The 16369-nt window shown below is 33.4% G+C and overlaps 2 protein-coding genes and 1 long non-coding RNA gene across 3 annotated transcripts; all 3 read left to right on the top strand.

Annotated features, from left to right (window-relative positions):
- The first annotated feature begins 4032 nt into the window (after positions 1-4032).
- On the top strand, positions 4033-4917 carry LOC125838426 (uncharacterized). The gene is made up of 3 exons (XR_007443562.1): positions 4033-4182; positions 4270-4547; positions 4656-4917. It is a non-coding gene; the product is annotated as an uncharacterized LOC125838426 (long non-coding RNA).
- A 5117-nt stretch (positions 4918-10034) lies between these two features.
- LOC125838405 (uncharacterized) lies at positions 10035-11495 on the top strand. The gene has a single exon (XM_049517469.1). It carries the CDS (start codon positions 10035-10037, stop codon positions 11493-11495), a length of 1461 nt encoding a protein of 486 aa, XP_049373426.1.
- A 270-nt stretch (positions 11496-11765) lies between these two features.
- Positions 11766-12717, top strand: LOC125838404 (uncharacterized). The gene is made up of 2 exons (XM_049517468.1): positions 11766-12271; positions 12402-12717. The coding sequence occupies exons 1-2, from the start codon at positions 11766-11768 to the stop codon at positions 12715-12717; spliced, it is 822 nt and encodes a 273-aa protein (XP_049373425.1).
- The last annotated feature ends 3652 nt before the right edge of the window (positions 12718-16369 follow it).

Raw genomic sequence — 16369 nt, 5'->3', positions numbered from 1 at the left:
AGTCAAGAAAAGAACATTTTTACAACACAACCTCTTCCCTTGACGTCCCAACACATGCCTTCTACACCAAGATCAATTCTGGGAGTTCTACCTACCAAATTTGATTCAAAAGGCCCTTTCGACTCCTTAATGCCTTGGATACATGTATATCTGGAAAAAAAACATCAACATTACACCCCACCTATTCTCGGATGGCCCTAGACCTCACTAATCCCACATTTCATTTAAGGCTAGCCTACCCAAAACAATTTAAGCCACTACCCAGAAAGTTTTTTGGCCCAAAATCTTCACTATTAGCCTACTCATAACGACCGGATCAAGTCATTACACTATATTCCATAATTAATCTACTATCCGTAAAATGCATCCTTAATAATCAAGATAACTTTTTAGTTTGATGTCTTTAATGTACGAACCAAACCACGATCTATAAAATATTATATTACCAGTATACCACTCCCTTAAAACTCAGGGAAGATTTCCTATTTCTGAACTTTGATCTACGAGGCTCGTCTACGATATGTAAAAGCTTTTAAGACCCATAAACAGTATTCGCAATTATCATACTAAATTCTTAAATTCTCTAAACTTGGTCTACAGTTTCCATCTACGGTTTGTGGTTCCTTTTATGGTTTGTAGATGGTTTCCGTAAAATACAGAAAATTTTGCACACTACTTTTTCTGAACTTTTCAAGGTCTAATATGGACTTCAAAACTTTTGGGGCATGTTCAAATCCATCTAGGACATGATTAGTACTTTGAGATGTCACTTTTCATCTAGCATTAAACACATGATTATTAAAAGTTGTACCACTACAAAAAAACTGCTAAATTGTGGCGGTTAATTTATAGGGGTCATAACAAACCCCTACTACACATTCAATTTGTGGCGTTTGTGCTAACCTCTGTAAAATAATTCATTTTATGGCGGTTTAAGTGTGGAGGTTGCAAAAGACCTCCTCTATAAATTCAATTTGTGGTGTTTGTGTCCACCTCCGCAAAATAATTCTTTTTATGGCGGTTTAAGTGTGGAGGTTGTAAAAGACCCCCACTATAAATTCAATTTGTAGCATGTGTTTCAACCTCCTCAAAATTATTCTTGTTGTGGCGATATTCTTGTGGGGGATTTTGCACTACAAATGAACAGAACGATCCTGGAGATTTATTTCACATATAACAACGGCTTATAATTAACAATCATAATTTTTTTGCTATTGATAAATGACTTATGTAATTTGTATTACGGTGATTTAAAATCGACATAGAATGTTTATTTTATATAATATGATCACTGTATGAAATAATATTTTAACAAATTTGACACTAAACAATCAACAATCATGTAGTCACAATTTTAGATCCTATTTTGCACTTTTTATGAAATCAATAAACATTCATAATAATTTTAACACTTTAGCCTCATTTGTATTCATTAAGATTAAGACGTCCGAATCTGAATGCACATCTGAATGATTAAGATCTTATTTGGTTTGTGAATGAAACTAACATGTAACAAAAAAATAAAATAAATGAAGTTAATAAATATTTCATTCTCAAGTCCTTATTTTTCCATTTCCTCAATTTTGTCTATATAAATTCATATTTACTTTATGAGGATTCACATACAAAATTATTATTTCTCTTCTTTATCATATTTGTTTGTGAATTAACTAACATGTAACAAAAAAGAAGTACACGAATGTAAGAGATATTTCATTCTCAAGTCTTTCTTTTTATTTCTATGTACTTAGACGTGTTTTTTTTAAATATTTTTTTTATGTTTGTATTATCATTCATCAAGCAAGTATGATTTTTAAAAAATGACTTTGTAATTCTTAACAATGACGTATTGTAAGTATGCAATTATTCTTTCTAATAGTCACTTTTCCGAATATAATATAGTTTGATAATAATATTTGTTAGATTTCAAGAAATGATTATTATGTAGTATTGTTAGTACTATTGAAAAAATAATGTACAAATATAATATTAAAAAATAATGTACAAATATAATATTAAATATTATTTATAACGCGTGTCACTTCATCTTACTTGTAACTTATAATATTAAATATTATTCATAATTTTTGTATGTTTCATTTTTCATAATTTTTATAAATATTTAATTAATGTTTAAAAAATTATAATAAACAAATGTAATAATAAAGAACACATAATAAAATATTTAATTTTTTTTTACTAAGAGTTTGTATAGAAAATTAGTACTCCTACAAAAGATATAGGAAATTAAAAAGCATATAAAATATTTTCAACGTAATACAATATATTGTTAATTTCAACATATTACCTCTTATTCCATTTAGTCCACCACGGTGAATATTTTGTTCTACTATATACATATGAATAGTTTGCATTTTAAAAAAATGTAAAAAATAAAATAAAATAGATATATATGTTTTAAAAAAAATGTATGATATCGCAAATGAAGAGAAATATCGATATTATCTTATATATTCAATACTAACCTAAATATAAATATTACATATAAATAATTCATATAGTCGCACGAAGCATGGATAATTTCACTAGTAAAATTATAATTCAAATAAAAGAGTAGTTAAGCATTACATTAATAAAATATTAGAAAAAAAATCATTTTTTGATAAACATTAAGATATGTGAAGTATAAATAAATTTTTTAATTTTGATAAAAATGAAATGGAACTACATGACTATTTTTAAATGTGCTCCTATTTAAATAATAGTGAAGATAGAAATTAAAGAGAGGGAAAAGTTTAAACAAAATTTACGTAGGGTTTTTGTTTCCCTCGCTTTTAACCTAGTAACTCATTTATTCCCTCCATATTTCCACCAACACCATTTTCTGAAGCTTTCCCTCCATCTTCCCACCTTCCCCTCAATCTTCCCACTTTCCCCTGTCCTCCACTTTTCTTGGTGACAAAACTTCCCTTCCGAGAGCTATAAATTTCCCTATAATCCATTTTGGAGAGATGGAATCAGATGGTAGCATCAGGTCAGTTTTATTTTACTTCAACTAAATTTCTTCTAAGTTTACATTTTGCTTTCATCCATATTGTTGGGCACACGTTTTTTGCTTTATATTAGGATTTGTTTTTACTGCCAAGCTTTATTGATATTGTGACATCGCGTAATTTTTTTATTTTCTGCGTATTCGAGTGGTATTAAACAGATTCCCTTTGTCAATTACATGATATTACCATGTCATCTCAGAACTTGTTCATATTTGATTCACCTCTCTGTTCTTTATGAATATGCAGTCATGCCAAAGATTAAACGTTTTAAGAATCCACTAAAGTCAGCTAATGGACATGCTTCATCATCAACTACTCCAGTGGCACAAGACCTCCCAGTTGCTTCAACAAATCCCTCACAAGCTGATGGAGTCCCACAACAAGAACAAACTCCAATTCTGCCGCAGCACGAACAACCTCCAATTGCCCTGCAGCAAGAACAAGCTCCAATTCTACCTTCTAATTCAAGTGCAACATCTCTGCACCCACGTCCATCTGCACGTTATTGGAGAGTAGAGGCTAAAGGTATATATTTCTTATGTCATTTTTAGTTCAACTTATGAGTACCTTTTTTTTTCTTTTTTGGTTAAGTAACTGATTTTTTTGTTAAAGATTCAGAAAACGCTATCAAGCAGATTAATGTCAAGGTTAATGAGGTTAATAATCTAACTGTTGGAGAGCGCATCATTGTGGACTTTGACGCATACAATTCAGCATATGGTGATGCACAGGGATTGCTCGCTGGATATTGTGGATCATTGGCAATTGATTGTAATTTGTTCCCGATTAGTTTTGAGAGGTGGTCAGGGCAATCAGGCATGCCTAAGAAGTACATGGAAGACTGCTTTGAAACAATATTGAAGGTACAAGTGTTCTTGCATATATATATATGCACACAATTTTTCGAAAGATTTTTGAATACATGAGAAAGCTAACTTCTATTTTTTATTTAAAGCCTCGATTTCTTTTTCGGGTATGTGAGTCCATTGCATACAGATATTGCAATAGTAGCATTTCAAAAAAGTGGGCTACACATAGGCAGAGATTGTGGAATGAATATTTTGACCCTGCAAGAAGCAAAAATGAGATCATTAGTAATGTGCCATCTGGTATAAATAAAGATCAATGGGCTAGTTTTGTTGCTTACCGTCTGAAACCATCAACAATGGTAAGATTCTGATTATGTTAATAAGTTTTGTTTCATCATAATTATATAAAGATGAACATTTTGAGTTGCCGCTGTTATTGTTGATAGGAGCTTTGTAGAAGAAATAAGGAAATCCAGAGGAAGCAAAAAATGCCACACACTGGTGGTTCAAAGGCTAACTCGAGAAGACGTTATGAGATGGTATGTGCATTTAACTTAATAGTTCTGATTTGTCTTTAACTAAACTGTTTTTGGATAACATTTATAATACATTTCTTTCTTAGTTTCTGGAAACTGGTAAAGCTCCTAGTCGAGGAAAAATGTTTATTGAAACTCATAAGAGAAAGAACGGATCATTTGTGAATGCTGAGGCTCAAACTATAGGGGTAAGTATGGCATCGATGCATTTTTTGAATATCAATTTCATTGTTATTGTATAGTATTCTTCATCTATTACTATTTTATACTTACTATTGATATTGATATGATCGTAGGAACAAATTGAGTCACATATGACTCATTGTAACACTAATGAGTCTGAAGTTTCCCCAGAAGATATTGTTGGTAAGATATTAGGGGCAGAACACTCTGGGAGGGTAAGATGTATGGGTATGGGAGCAGCTCCATCAAACACATTCTTGAATACAAAGCGACGACTTAGCGAGCTGAGCATTTCTTCATCTAGCTATGATGAATCATCTGCAACTTCTACATATTTGCATCAAAAGGTTGCGCGTTTGGAGTCCAAACTTGAAGAAACCTTCAGTGTGCTGAAGAATTACATGATATCTAAGGAAGGAGGGATTCCTGAAGAATTAGCTACTATGTTTGCTCCTCAACCACCGGTAAGAAGTAAATATTCTTTGTACTTCTTCTATTACAATCAGTTCTGATCAGTTTAGTAATATTGTACTTCTATGTGATTTCTGCCTAGTTGCCTTAACGTAAATAAAAGTCCATGCCCAGGTTTTGATTGATCAGATCAAAGTATGAACTTAGTTCTTGATTGTACTGAGGTGGCTATAGTTGTTTAGTCTCCTGATAGCTCAGATTCTCTCTGTTTTTCTTGATTGACTGTGGAATAGTCGGTTCAAACATGTGAATGTTTTTTTTATTTTAACCTCTGCACAAAGCCATACTTTATATAACATAGTTTCTAACATGAGAGTGGAACAAGAACATGATTGAAAGCCTACGGAAAGATTTTTAGTACTAGAACTACATGATGTCTGGAATATGTGGCGTGATACAATAATGATTCGTCGTGTCTCTTTCTTAGTAAGGCCAGTAGTCTTATTATTTGTACAAAATAGTTTTCTGCTTTGGTAGTTACGTACTCACCAATCAACCTTGTAAAATTGTGCATTTCTAAAGGCTCAGGATAGGATCTTTGCAGAAACTCTACTAGAGTGAGTTGTATTGAATACCATTTTTTTTTCAGGGACTGAAATTGTTTCACATATGGATGTAAGAGGCTCATCAGCTGATAACAATGCAAATCACCAATCAAATGCTTAATGTTTTTCTTTGTGGACTACTTTTAGTGCTTTTCATGTCTTTGAATTTGTAATGGTTGTCTAGAGTTGTGTTTACTATGCTTTAGTTTGACGTTCAGTACTTAAATTTGTGACTTTTGCTATTATGGGTATTCTAATGGTAAATCTTTTTATGTTTTACATAGAGATTGTTCAGTGGATTATTTATGCATATGATTTAAATTTAAACTTAAGTTGATATATTCTAATAACCTAAGGTCCAGTTACAAATAGGTCCAGAAAGTTTGTTTCTGATATGGCAAGATTCTTACATAGAACAACTAAATTATTATTTCTCTGTTCTTACTAGAAAATACCAAAATGCGGCTCATGAACCATGTCTGAATAGAAACATAGCAGCAGGCTAGAAATATGACAACAGCCTATGCGCTTGATCTTTCTACCTGACAAGTGAAAACATTGTTGCTGCTGTTATTTTGGGTACAGAGATCGGGATTATCTATAACTCGCAACTCTGCCGAGTACAGGCACTGCTATTTTGCTGGATTTCAGTGTAGCTATTATTAGAAAGCTTGTTCTACCATGTTCAATATTTTTTTTTTCCTCATTTTTAATGCTTACATAGTTATAGTTATAAGGTTTATTTAGTAGTAGGAGAACTTATTCAAAGTCAATATCTTGTGCCCATTGCCCAACTTGCTTGGGATCAAGGAGTGCGATTTAGGTGTGAGAGTAGTGTGGGCAAGCATGAGCTACATATTTAGAATGTAATGTCAAGTTAGAGCACTTTACTAGATCAAATTAAATTGATACTATAATTAATTATTTTTGCAAGTTTGTATTTTGTCCTCTTATGCTTGATCTCGCAAACACAATCTCTTCCTTGCTCCACACACCTTGAGCAGCTTGTCGAACCAAACAGAGACAAAAAAACAGGGACAGGAGCTATGTATATATTATTGACGCAGGAAAAGAGTTGTTTGCACATCAACACAATCAAAAAGCTTGTGTTAAAATCAGTGCTTCATTGCACTCTCAGTTTTGAGATAGCAGCTGTGAAAATCCAGTGTAAAATATCACATAATGCGTGCAACTCTATCCTCCAGAAATAACACCCAGCTGGCCATTATATTGCACCAAAACAGTAACTTTGTCATGATACTGTGAAATGCATCACATCATGTCAATCCTTTTGAAATGTATGAACATTATAACATTCATGCACGAAACGATGACCATTGCATTTTATCTAAATTGAGATTTCGTCGGACTTGTAATGGAAGTTCTTTAAAAGAGTAACCATCTACTTCTGCTTCATATGACATATTCATAAGAGATAGCCTCGGTGAAATTTGTGGAGAGCTTGTATGTCCTTATCCACCTGGTATTCCGGTTTTAATTCCTAGTGAGATCATCACAGAAGAAGTATTGAATTGTCTCCTGGAGATCAGAAGCAAGGGTATTATTATTACCTGAGCAGCTGATTACTCCCTATCATCTTTTGTTGTATGTGTTACCTAAGCATTCTTCCGTCACATTTAGTAAGTAGTTGGAAGTACAAATGCGAGTGACTTTGGTGTTAGACCACCCTGCATTTGGCATTTGAGATCTTAGGCTTTCCTGTATTGCAGACAGCGGTTTTGGGTACAGTTTGAGTTCCAAAGCAACTTCTTTTAGAGCTTTCAATGGGAACTGTCATGAGCCTATTACAGGAAACTGGTAACTCAAAGGCACCTCAATAAGACTATTATGTTAGACATGGCTACTCTGGGTTTGTTTTTTCATAAAAGCAAAAACATTCATTTGCCTCTATTAATGCTCATCTCAACATTGATTATTCTGGTCAAAGGAAGGTGGACATATTTCTCTATCAGCAAAGCAAGAGCTAGGGGACTATAGCAGCAAGGGGCAACAAAATGATCCTCATCGGACTGGATAAAAGCAATACACGCAGGCAGAGGCGAACCCAAGATTTGCAGATTGGGGGTGCACCACTATCTTTTAATTTTTTTGGTTATTGAAGCAAAAATAGAAGAAAAAAAAAACAGTGCCTATGCTGGACTCGATTTTGGTTATTGAAGGCAAAAATAGAGAAAAAAATAGTGCCTATGCTGGCCTCCATTTTGGTTATTGAAGACAAAAATAGAAAAAAAAAATATAGTTCCTAAGTTGGACTCGAACCAACGACGTGGTGGGTAATAATAGCAACACCAACCAGCTCAACTACGTGGAGTTTTGGTTAATGAAGTGCACAATTTTATATAATCCTTACTTAAGGTATCTATAAATATATATAATTTGTTTCGAAAAGTTACCTGGGTGCACCTCACAGATCAATGTAGGTCTGCCTTTGCATGCAGGTGAAGTAAGTGAAACACCGGCAAGCTATATACTCATTAGATGGCATTTACAATGGACGCTCTAGTTCATCTAAAACCAACATGCTCTTTAGTAGGGGTGTACATAGGTCGGTTTGGTTTGAATTTTCATTAAAAAGAACCTAAATCAATTATATCGGTTTATTAAATTTAAAAACCAAATCAAACCACATAAAGTCGATTTTTTCGGTTTCGGCTTTAGTCGGTTCTTACTGTTTTTTTCGGTTTCTTCTGTTTTTTCCAACTATACAGTGTTTGAAAAAGAGATCAAATATATTTTCACTTACATGTGTGATAAGATAAACTTAAAAAATGTTAAATGAATAGAAATTTTTGAAAAGACGGTAAAATTCACATGAGTACAATTTTTTTTTAAAAAGTATCAACGCTCATTATGTTAAATTAATAAGATTAAAGGCTACATACAAACTAAATACAAAACAAAATATTTACAAATTAAATTGTTAACTTTGAATTTGAAAAAGCTATAACAATATAATTGCAACTTCAGATCTTAATACAAAATAAAATATTTACAAATTTTACAAGCCCAAATTTGAAATAAAATATATAAACATTGAAAACTAGAAATTAACTAAAAATATATTAACAAAGTAGATTATAAATAATATTTTTATCTATAAATAAAATAAAATAATATATTTATATATATATATATATATATATATATATATATATATATATATGATATTTGCAAAATTTTCCAAGCCCGAATTTGAAATAAAATATATAAACATTGAAAACTATAAGCTAACTAAAAATATATTAACAAAGTAGATTATAAATAATATTTTATATATATATATATATATATATATATAGAGAGAGAGAGAGAGAGATTTTATGTTGGTTTGATTTGGGTTCGATTTGACTTTTTTTCTTTTAATACCAAACTAAACCAATAGTGATCGATTTTTTTTTTCAACCACCAAACCAAACCACAAATTGGTTTTTTTTTTCGATTTGATTTGGTTCGTCGGTTCGGTTTGACTTTACGATTTGGCTTGTACACCCCTATTCTTTAGTGTATGCTCTTCCTCTTTTGGGGACAGTTGGTAAATTGGCTTCTATGTTGATTTAATAAATTTTACTATGTCCACTTAAAATTTTAGTAAAAATTAGGGCAGATCATATCTGTCGCTAGTTGAATTGATTATGAGATACTTGTGAGCCATGAAGGAAAAAGTCGTGTGTTGATCAAAATTGAAGTTAAATGTATGTGTTTTTAATTTTACGTTTTTCATCAATATTTTATTATATAAGTTATCCTATCAATGTTTACGTGATATGTTTGAGGATTTCTATATGACGATATTCTTCTTTGACCACTCGAGCTAAATAATATCAGAATAATCATTTTGAAGAACTTAATAATATTTTCTTTTAATTTTTATCTTATAACTCAAACGTATAACTCAATAATATGATTTGATTTTAGTTTTTTTTTATATATATATAGTGACAAAGCCTGTAGTCTAAATTAGTAAGCAGTAAGTTTCTTCAAAAATAAATGAATAGATAAAAAAAGCTATTTACTACCCAAGATATAATTTTAATTCCTAAACCTTATTTTTCAATTTCAAAATTGTAAATAAAAAAGAATCCTAGTCCATTTAGGTTTCAAAAGGTATTTACTGCATCCACAGTTGAGCAGATTTAGGCACAAAGAAAAACCTTCTCCATAGCACAACCGTAGAACTATCCAAATCTTTTCTTTCTGATTAGGTTTCCCCTCCTTTCTCTACTACTTGTTCCATCCTTTACTATATATGTATACAAGAAGTCCTTTGTGGGATTCTTAGCAGATTCTTTCTATCCTCTGTCAATTTCTGAAATTAATTTGGTTTGAACGAGCAATTTGGGATTCCTGGAGTAGATTGCAAGTACAACAAAATTTAAAGGTATTCCTGCATTAGGGGGATTTCTTTTGGAGGTATACTCTAACTTGTCCCTGTTAATTTCTTTTTGTTACTTATCAATGGATAAATCATGGATTGGAAAGCCACAGACCTCAAATGAATACTTGCTTGGTTTGGATAAATTTCTTGATTTTGCATTTAAAAATGCGGCTGTGGATGATACAATCAGATGCCCATGTCCCATGTGTTGTTTTGGCAAGTGGAAAACTAGAGACGAAGTGCAGGATCATTTGGTTTGCAAGCCATTCCCTCAAAATTATGTTATTTGGAATATTCATGGTGAGAAAAAGCTATTAGAGTCTTCTGGAGATAGAGTTGTTATGCAAGAGACGTTCCGTCCAGAAAATCCAATAGAAACAATGATTAGTGACGCATTTGGGCAGTATAGGCAGCAATCGGCTGATGTAGGAACATCTCAACCATTTGGTTCAACTGAAACATCAAATGAGGGGCATAGGGAGGATACTGGTGACTTTCGCGACTTTCTCAAAGATGCAAGTGAAACACTGTATGAAGGGAGCAAGTATACAAAGCTAGAGTTTTTAATAAAATTGTATCATATAAAGGTCTATTGTCGATTAAGTGACAAGGCAATGACCATGATACTAGATTTATTGAGAGATGCATTTGAAGATGCAAAGTTACCTCCTTCTTTTTATGAGGCCAAAAAAACAATTAGCAAACTTGGCCTTGACTACACCAATATACCAGCATGTCCAAATAATTGTATGTTATTCTGGGAAGGTGATTCTGAATTGGAAGCATGTAAGCATTGTGGTACATCTAAATGGAATCCTAACAAGAAAAACAAGCAAGCTGCAAAGGTTTTGCGTTACTTTCCATTGAAACCAAGGTTGAAAAGGTTATTTATGTGTCGCAAGACTGCTGAGCATATGAGATGGCATGCTTTGGACAGTAACTCAGATGGGTTGATGAGGCATCCAAGGGATGGTGAGGCATGGAAGACATTTGATCGAACTCACTCTGGATTTGCTTCTGATCCTCGAAACGTTTGGTTGGGCCTCGCTAGCGATGGTTTTAATCCTTTTGGAACAATGAGTACTACCTACAGTATTTGGCCAGTCTTCTTGATTCCGTACAATCTTCCTCCTTGGATGTGTATGAAGCACACCTCTTTCATCTTATCAATGATCATTCCAGGCAAGCAGATGCCTGGAAATAATATAGATGTGTACTTACAGCCTCTTGTGAAGGAATTGTGTGAGTTATGGAATGATGGTGTTGAAACGTTTGACTCATCATTGAATGAAACTTTCAGAATGCATGCAGCTCTTATGTGGACAATTAGTGACTTTCCTGGATTAGGTATCCTCTCTGGCTGGAATACACATACTGGTTTTGCTTGCCCAACTTGTAACTTTGACACAGAACCTTGTCGTCTTGTTCATAGTAAAAAGTGTTGTTTTATGGGTCATCGTCGTTTCCTGAGAAGAAATCACAGTTCAGATTCAACCGAGTGCGCTTCAATGGAAGCACAGAGGAGCGGAATCCACCAATAAAACTATCAGGATCTGACATTTTGAGACAAATTGCGGAAGGTAAAGGAGCAAAGTTGGATGGTAAAAGGAAAAGATCTAGACGAGCAACTAAACAATGGAACAAGAGAAGTATATTTTTTTGAACTTCCTTATTGGCAATCTAACTTGTTGCGTCATAATCTAGATTTTATGCATATTGAAAAGAATATATGTGACAATATCATATATACGTTGCTCCATGATAAATCAAAATCAAAAGATAATGAAAATGCCCGAAAGGATCTAAGAGAAATGGGCATAAGGCGTGATCTTTGGCTGAAGGATAATGGATCATATAACCTTGCTGTGTTTTCACTAATGACTGATAGCAAAAAGAAGGTGGACACCAAAAAGTTGTTTCTTACAACTTTAAAGAATATTAAAGTACCAGATGGCTACTCAAGTAACATCTCCAGATGTGTAGATTTGGTACAAAAAAAGATTTTTGGGTTGAAAAGTCATGATAGTCATATTATTTTAGAGCAATTTCTACCACTGGCAATTCGTAATGTATTGCCTGACCATGTAGTTACCGTTCTGGTGGAATTCTGCTCATTTTTCAGAGCCATCTCTAGCAAAACCTTGAATATTTCAGAGCTAGATATTCTTCAAGAGCGCATTATAATCACACTTTGTCACTTAGAGATACTATTTCCTCCATCATTTTTTACAGTAATGGTTCATTTATCTGTTCATTTAGTAGAGGAAGCAAAACTCGGAGGTCCAGTGCATTACCGAAACATGTATCCTGTGGAGAGGTAAAATATTAACCTTCTAATATAAATATGTTTGTTTTCTGGAAACATTAACATTTCTAAATTAAAGATATTTATGTTATGATCACTTGAAATATATAGTTTGTACTCTTACTGTCTCTTCTTTTTGTAGGGAATTAGGTCATTTTAAGCCCTTTGTACGGAATAAATCACAATCAGAAGGTTGTATAGCTAAGGGTCACATAGCTGAAGACACTCTTACCTTTTGTTCTTACTATATGGAGGATATTGAAACAAGGTTCAATAGACCTAGGCGTGTCCGTGATGATCCAAACTACATTCAGCCTTCTGGAATGTTGACTATCTTCCCTCAGCTAGGTAAACCTGCATCAGCTCCAGAAAATTACCATTTAGCTCCTATGCAGAAACTACAAGCTCATCGATATGTGCTTTTGAATTGTTCAATAGTCACACCATTTGTGGAGTGAGTAACTTTTACAAACTTTATGTTTTTTTGTTGTTGTAATGTTTGCAGTAGGATAGTCATTCTATTTAACATTAATTTTCTTATTTCATATAGAGAATTTAGACAACACATAAGGAGGAGTTCACGAGGAAGAAGACCTTCACTTACAGAGATAGAGAGGAAAGTTAATAAAGAATTTGTAGATTGGTTCCAAAAACGGGTGAGTAAACAATCATTGCTACTATTTATATTTGGTCTGAATGAGAAAATTTGACGAAGTCGGTTTTTAAATTTAGATTATGAATCCAGACTCAATAGACACTATGTCTACTGATCTAAAGTTTTTAGCACGAGGTCCATCTGTAAATGCAAGAAGATATACTGCATATAATATCAATGGGTCTAAATTTCGAACTTTGGCTCGAGAAGAAGGTCTGAAAACACAGAATAGTGGAGTTTTCTTAACCTCTAAAACATCATGTGTTGCAAGTAGCTCTGATGGAAATTTAAGGCAAGCGGAGATACCATATTATGGGAAGTTAGAAGATATTATTGAGATCAATTATAATGGACGATTCAAGGTTGTTCTTTTCAAATGTAAATGGGCTGATACTACTCGAGATAGAGGGTATCAAAAGGATCGTTGGAATTTAATTGTGTTAATTTTGATAAACTGATTCACACGGGTGAACGTGAAGAACATGAGCCTTACATCGAAGCATCTCAAGCACATTTGGTGTTCTATGTGGATGATATTGTCAATAAAGGTTGGAGTGTTGCTGTGCATCTAAAGCCAAGAGATATGTACGATATGGGAGAAGTAATAGAAGAAGAAGTATATGAGAATGAACCATACCAAGAGCAAGAACTTGAACAGTTTTATGCTGATGGTGATGACTATGTACAACTAGCTACAGATCATATAATTGATGATATAGTAGATCCAAATGTTGCTACTGACCTAGCAACAAATGCAATGTCTGAATGAGTTTTATGATTACCATTAATACTACCAGTTCTTTTTGAAGTATGTTTTGGTGCTTATGTGTGATTTTCTTTAATCTGATTTGGAATGAATTTTGTCATCATTTATCATTCAATGAGGCTTTGATTAGACTAATTCAATCGAAGTTGAAATTATCTTTGTTTTTTTTCTACGGAGATTTTAGTTAATTCATTTTTTGATTTGACTTTTCTATGTTGATATATTTTCTGTCATTGGATGGATATGCTTGCTTAACTAGAAAAAGGTTGAACTTTGATTGGATAAAGACTTCCTCATAGAGATTTAACTTTGAATTTCTTAGGACTTAATTTTGAACAGATTGTGTGTAGTTCTTTATACAGATAATTGTAAGTTAAGTCGAGCCGAGTTAGTTGCGGTGTTAAACTATCTTCTCAAAGCAACCCTGAACGTCCAGGGAGAAAGGGAATGTCGACTCTGTGCCGAGCAGATAGATTTGACAAATTCAGTTGACGCCTTGCAGTGTTGGCTATGAGGTTCATATATTTTTCCTATATTCTCTTAGAATGTTCCTCGAATTCCTTTATCAAAAACGTATATACTGGAATCCTTTCCTTTTTGAATGTCATTTTAAAGGATATGTGTTTGTAAAATTGCTTTCAGGTTTATAAGCACGATTGTATTTCATCTTAGGAAGAGTAAAAGGAAATTCAGTTTGTGAAACCTCATAATCTTTCCTTGTTTTGTCATAGAGATGAAAATTGATAGGGTGTTTTGAAATGTTGCAGCCCTGTATGCGTAGGAAAAGTTGGACTGGTTGTGCGAATTCACTTAGCCAGAGGTGTAACACCATCCCCTTTATGCTGCTGATTAATTGCTGCCCAGATTTTCAGTTTAGCAGCAATATTAATAGCCTTTACAACTTCAGTTCCACTATTTTTCTGGCCAGAACTTTTGAGTTCCGATGGCACAGGCAAATCTCGATCAACAGCTTGTAGTTGGTACTGATTTCAAAACTGTTTCATGTCCTTGTTTATCAAGAGCTTGTTTAGTTTTTCAACTTGATTAACTAAAATACAAAGCTTATTGATCACTCACGGCAGCTGCTCCATCTAAGTCCTCATCTTGATTTTTTTTTAAATATCTGTAGCATCAAATACTTTACCAGAGTTCCCGCCCTTGCCATTAACAACTGAAACAACCCCATTTTGAATAGTTAACTCATTCCCTTGAACCTTTCAATTGTGTTGAATGTTATTTGTTCTAGTACTTAAAGCATCCGATTTCTCATTCAAATCAATAACATTTTTTGCTGTTCGTCTTGCATTAATAATTTTCCTAGCTTCTGTTGCATCAAGTCTAAGACCATATATATTCATTGTTGTAGAGGGACTTTGTAGAAACAACAAATAAAATATGAAAATTCTACTTTTTGTGATTCTGCGTCATATATTTGTACAGTCAAGATATCCACAACTAGATCCTTCATGTGCATCTCTTTGAAATGGAATTTTTGTAAAAAGTTGAAATCTACATGTGCACCTTGAGACCCCATGTTTCTTGAATAAAGATCCTTCATTTTTCATACCTGTAGGCTATTCAGTTAATGGGAAATCTGCCTTTCAAGCGATCACTTCAGAGCACCACATAGTATATGCAGCTACTCTTGACAGGTAACAGGAAAGTTACTTTGCTTTCTTAACTTTTTCTTGTTATCCCTCCATCTATTGTGTTCATCCCTCTCATATCCTGATGCCTTTTTAAGTGTATAAATAGTGAAAAAAATGATGTCTCACTTTCTGGTGTTAATATATGTGTTATTGGGCCAACATAACATTCTCTGTGATGAGCCTACCTTTGACCAAGTCACTTTGATTCTTAGAGATTAGTTTCTCAAGTAGAGGATTCAATCTAATAGAAAGGATTTTAGAAATAACCTTGCAGGAGAAGATAGTTGAAATAATCGGTCTAAGATCAGAGAAGCCGACTGGAGGATATATTTTAGGATTAAGGACCAAGCGGGTGTGAGTGAAAAAATTGTCAAGTTTTTTGCCATTGAAAAAACTTTGACAACATAATTGGAAATTTTGTTCCAACTTTTGTGATAAAAGGTACCATTATAGCCGTTAGGTCCTGCATAATTAGTAGAACTCATGCTAAAAACAACATTCTTAATCTCCTCCATATTAGGCATAGTAATAAGATAGGCATTATCCTCCTCAGTGATGATACTAGGAATGCAATCAGTGATTTTGGTATCTGTAAAACTGTGGGGAAGATTAAAAAGATGTTCAAAATGGTATGTGGCAGCATGAGATATACCTTTATCACCTTGGATCCACATGTCTCGATGATCTATAATATTGTGAATATGAAGCTTCCTCCTTCTTTCCCTTACAACACTGTGAAAATATTTAGAGTTTTTATCCCCATCTTTAAACTGATCTATTTGAGCTTTATGTTTCAATAAGTTCTCTTGCATGATCATCCACTACCGGTGCAGCCTCAGCAGCAGGTTGCAGCAGCAGCAGAGACCAAAGGGCGTCGCAGCTCTCAGTCGCACAAGCTGGCCGTCGCACAGCTCTCAGCGCAGAAGTCGATATAAGGTAAGTTTATTTTTTTCATGGTGTTTTTATTCATTTACTGAAAAATCCTTGCCCATGTAAAAATAAAGCTTTTGATTTCTTTTAGAAACAACTTAAAATGATAT

Source organism: Solanum verrucosum, unplaced genomic scaffold (assembly GCF_900185275.1).
Source record: "Solanum verrucosum unplaced genomic scaffold, falcon-dt-bn FXZP01000150.1, whole genome shotgun sequence".
NCBI classification, from domain to species: Eukaryota; Viridiplantae; Streptophyta; class Magnoliopsida; order Solanales; family Solanaceae; genus Solanum; species Solanum verrucosum.
The sequence above is the reverse complement of the archived record's forward strand: the minus strand, read 5'-3'. Positions and strand labels throughout refer to the sequence as shown.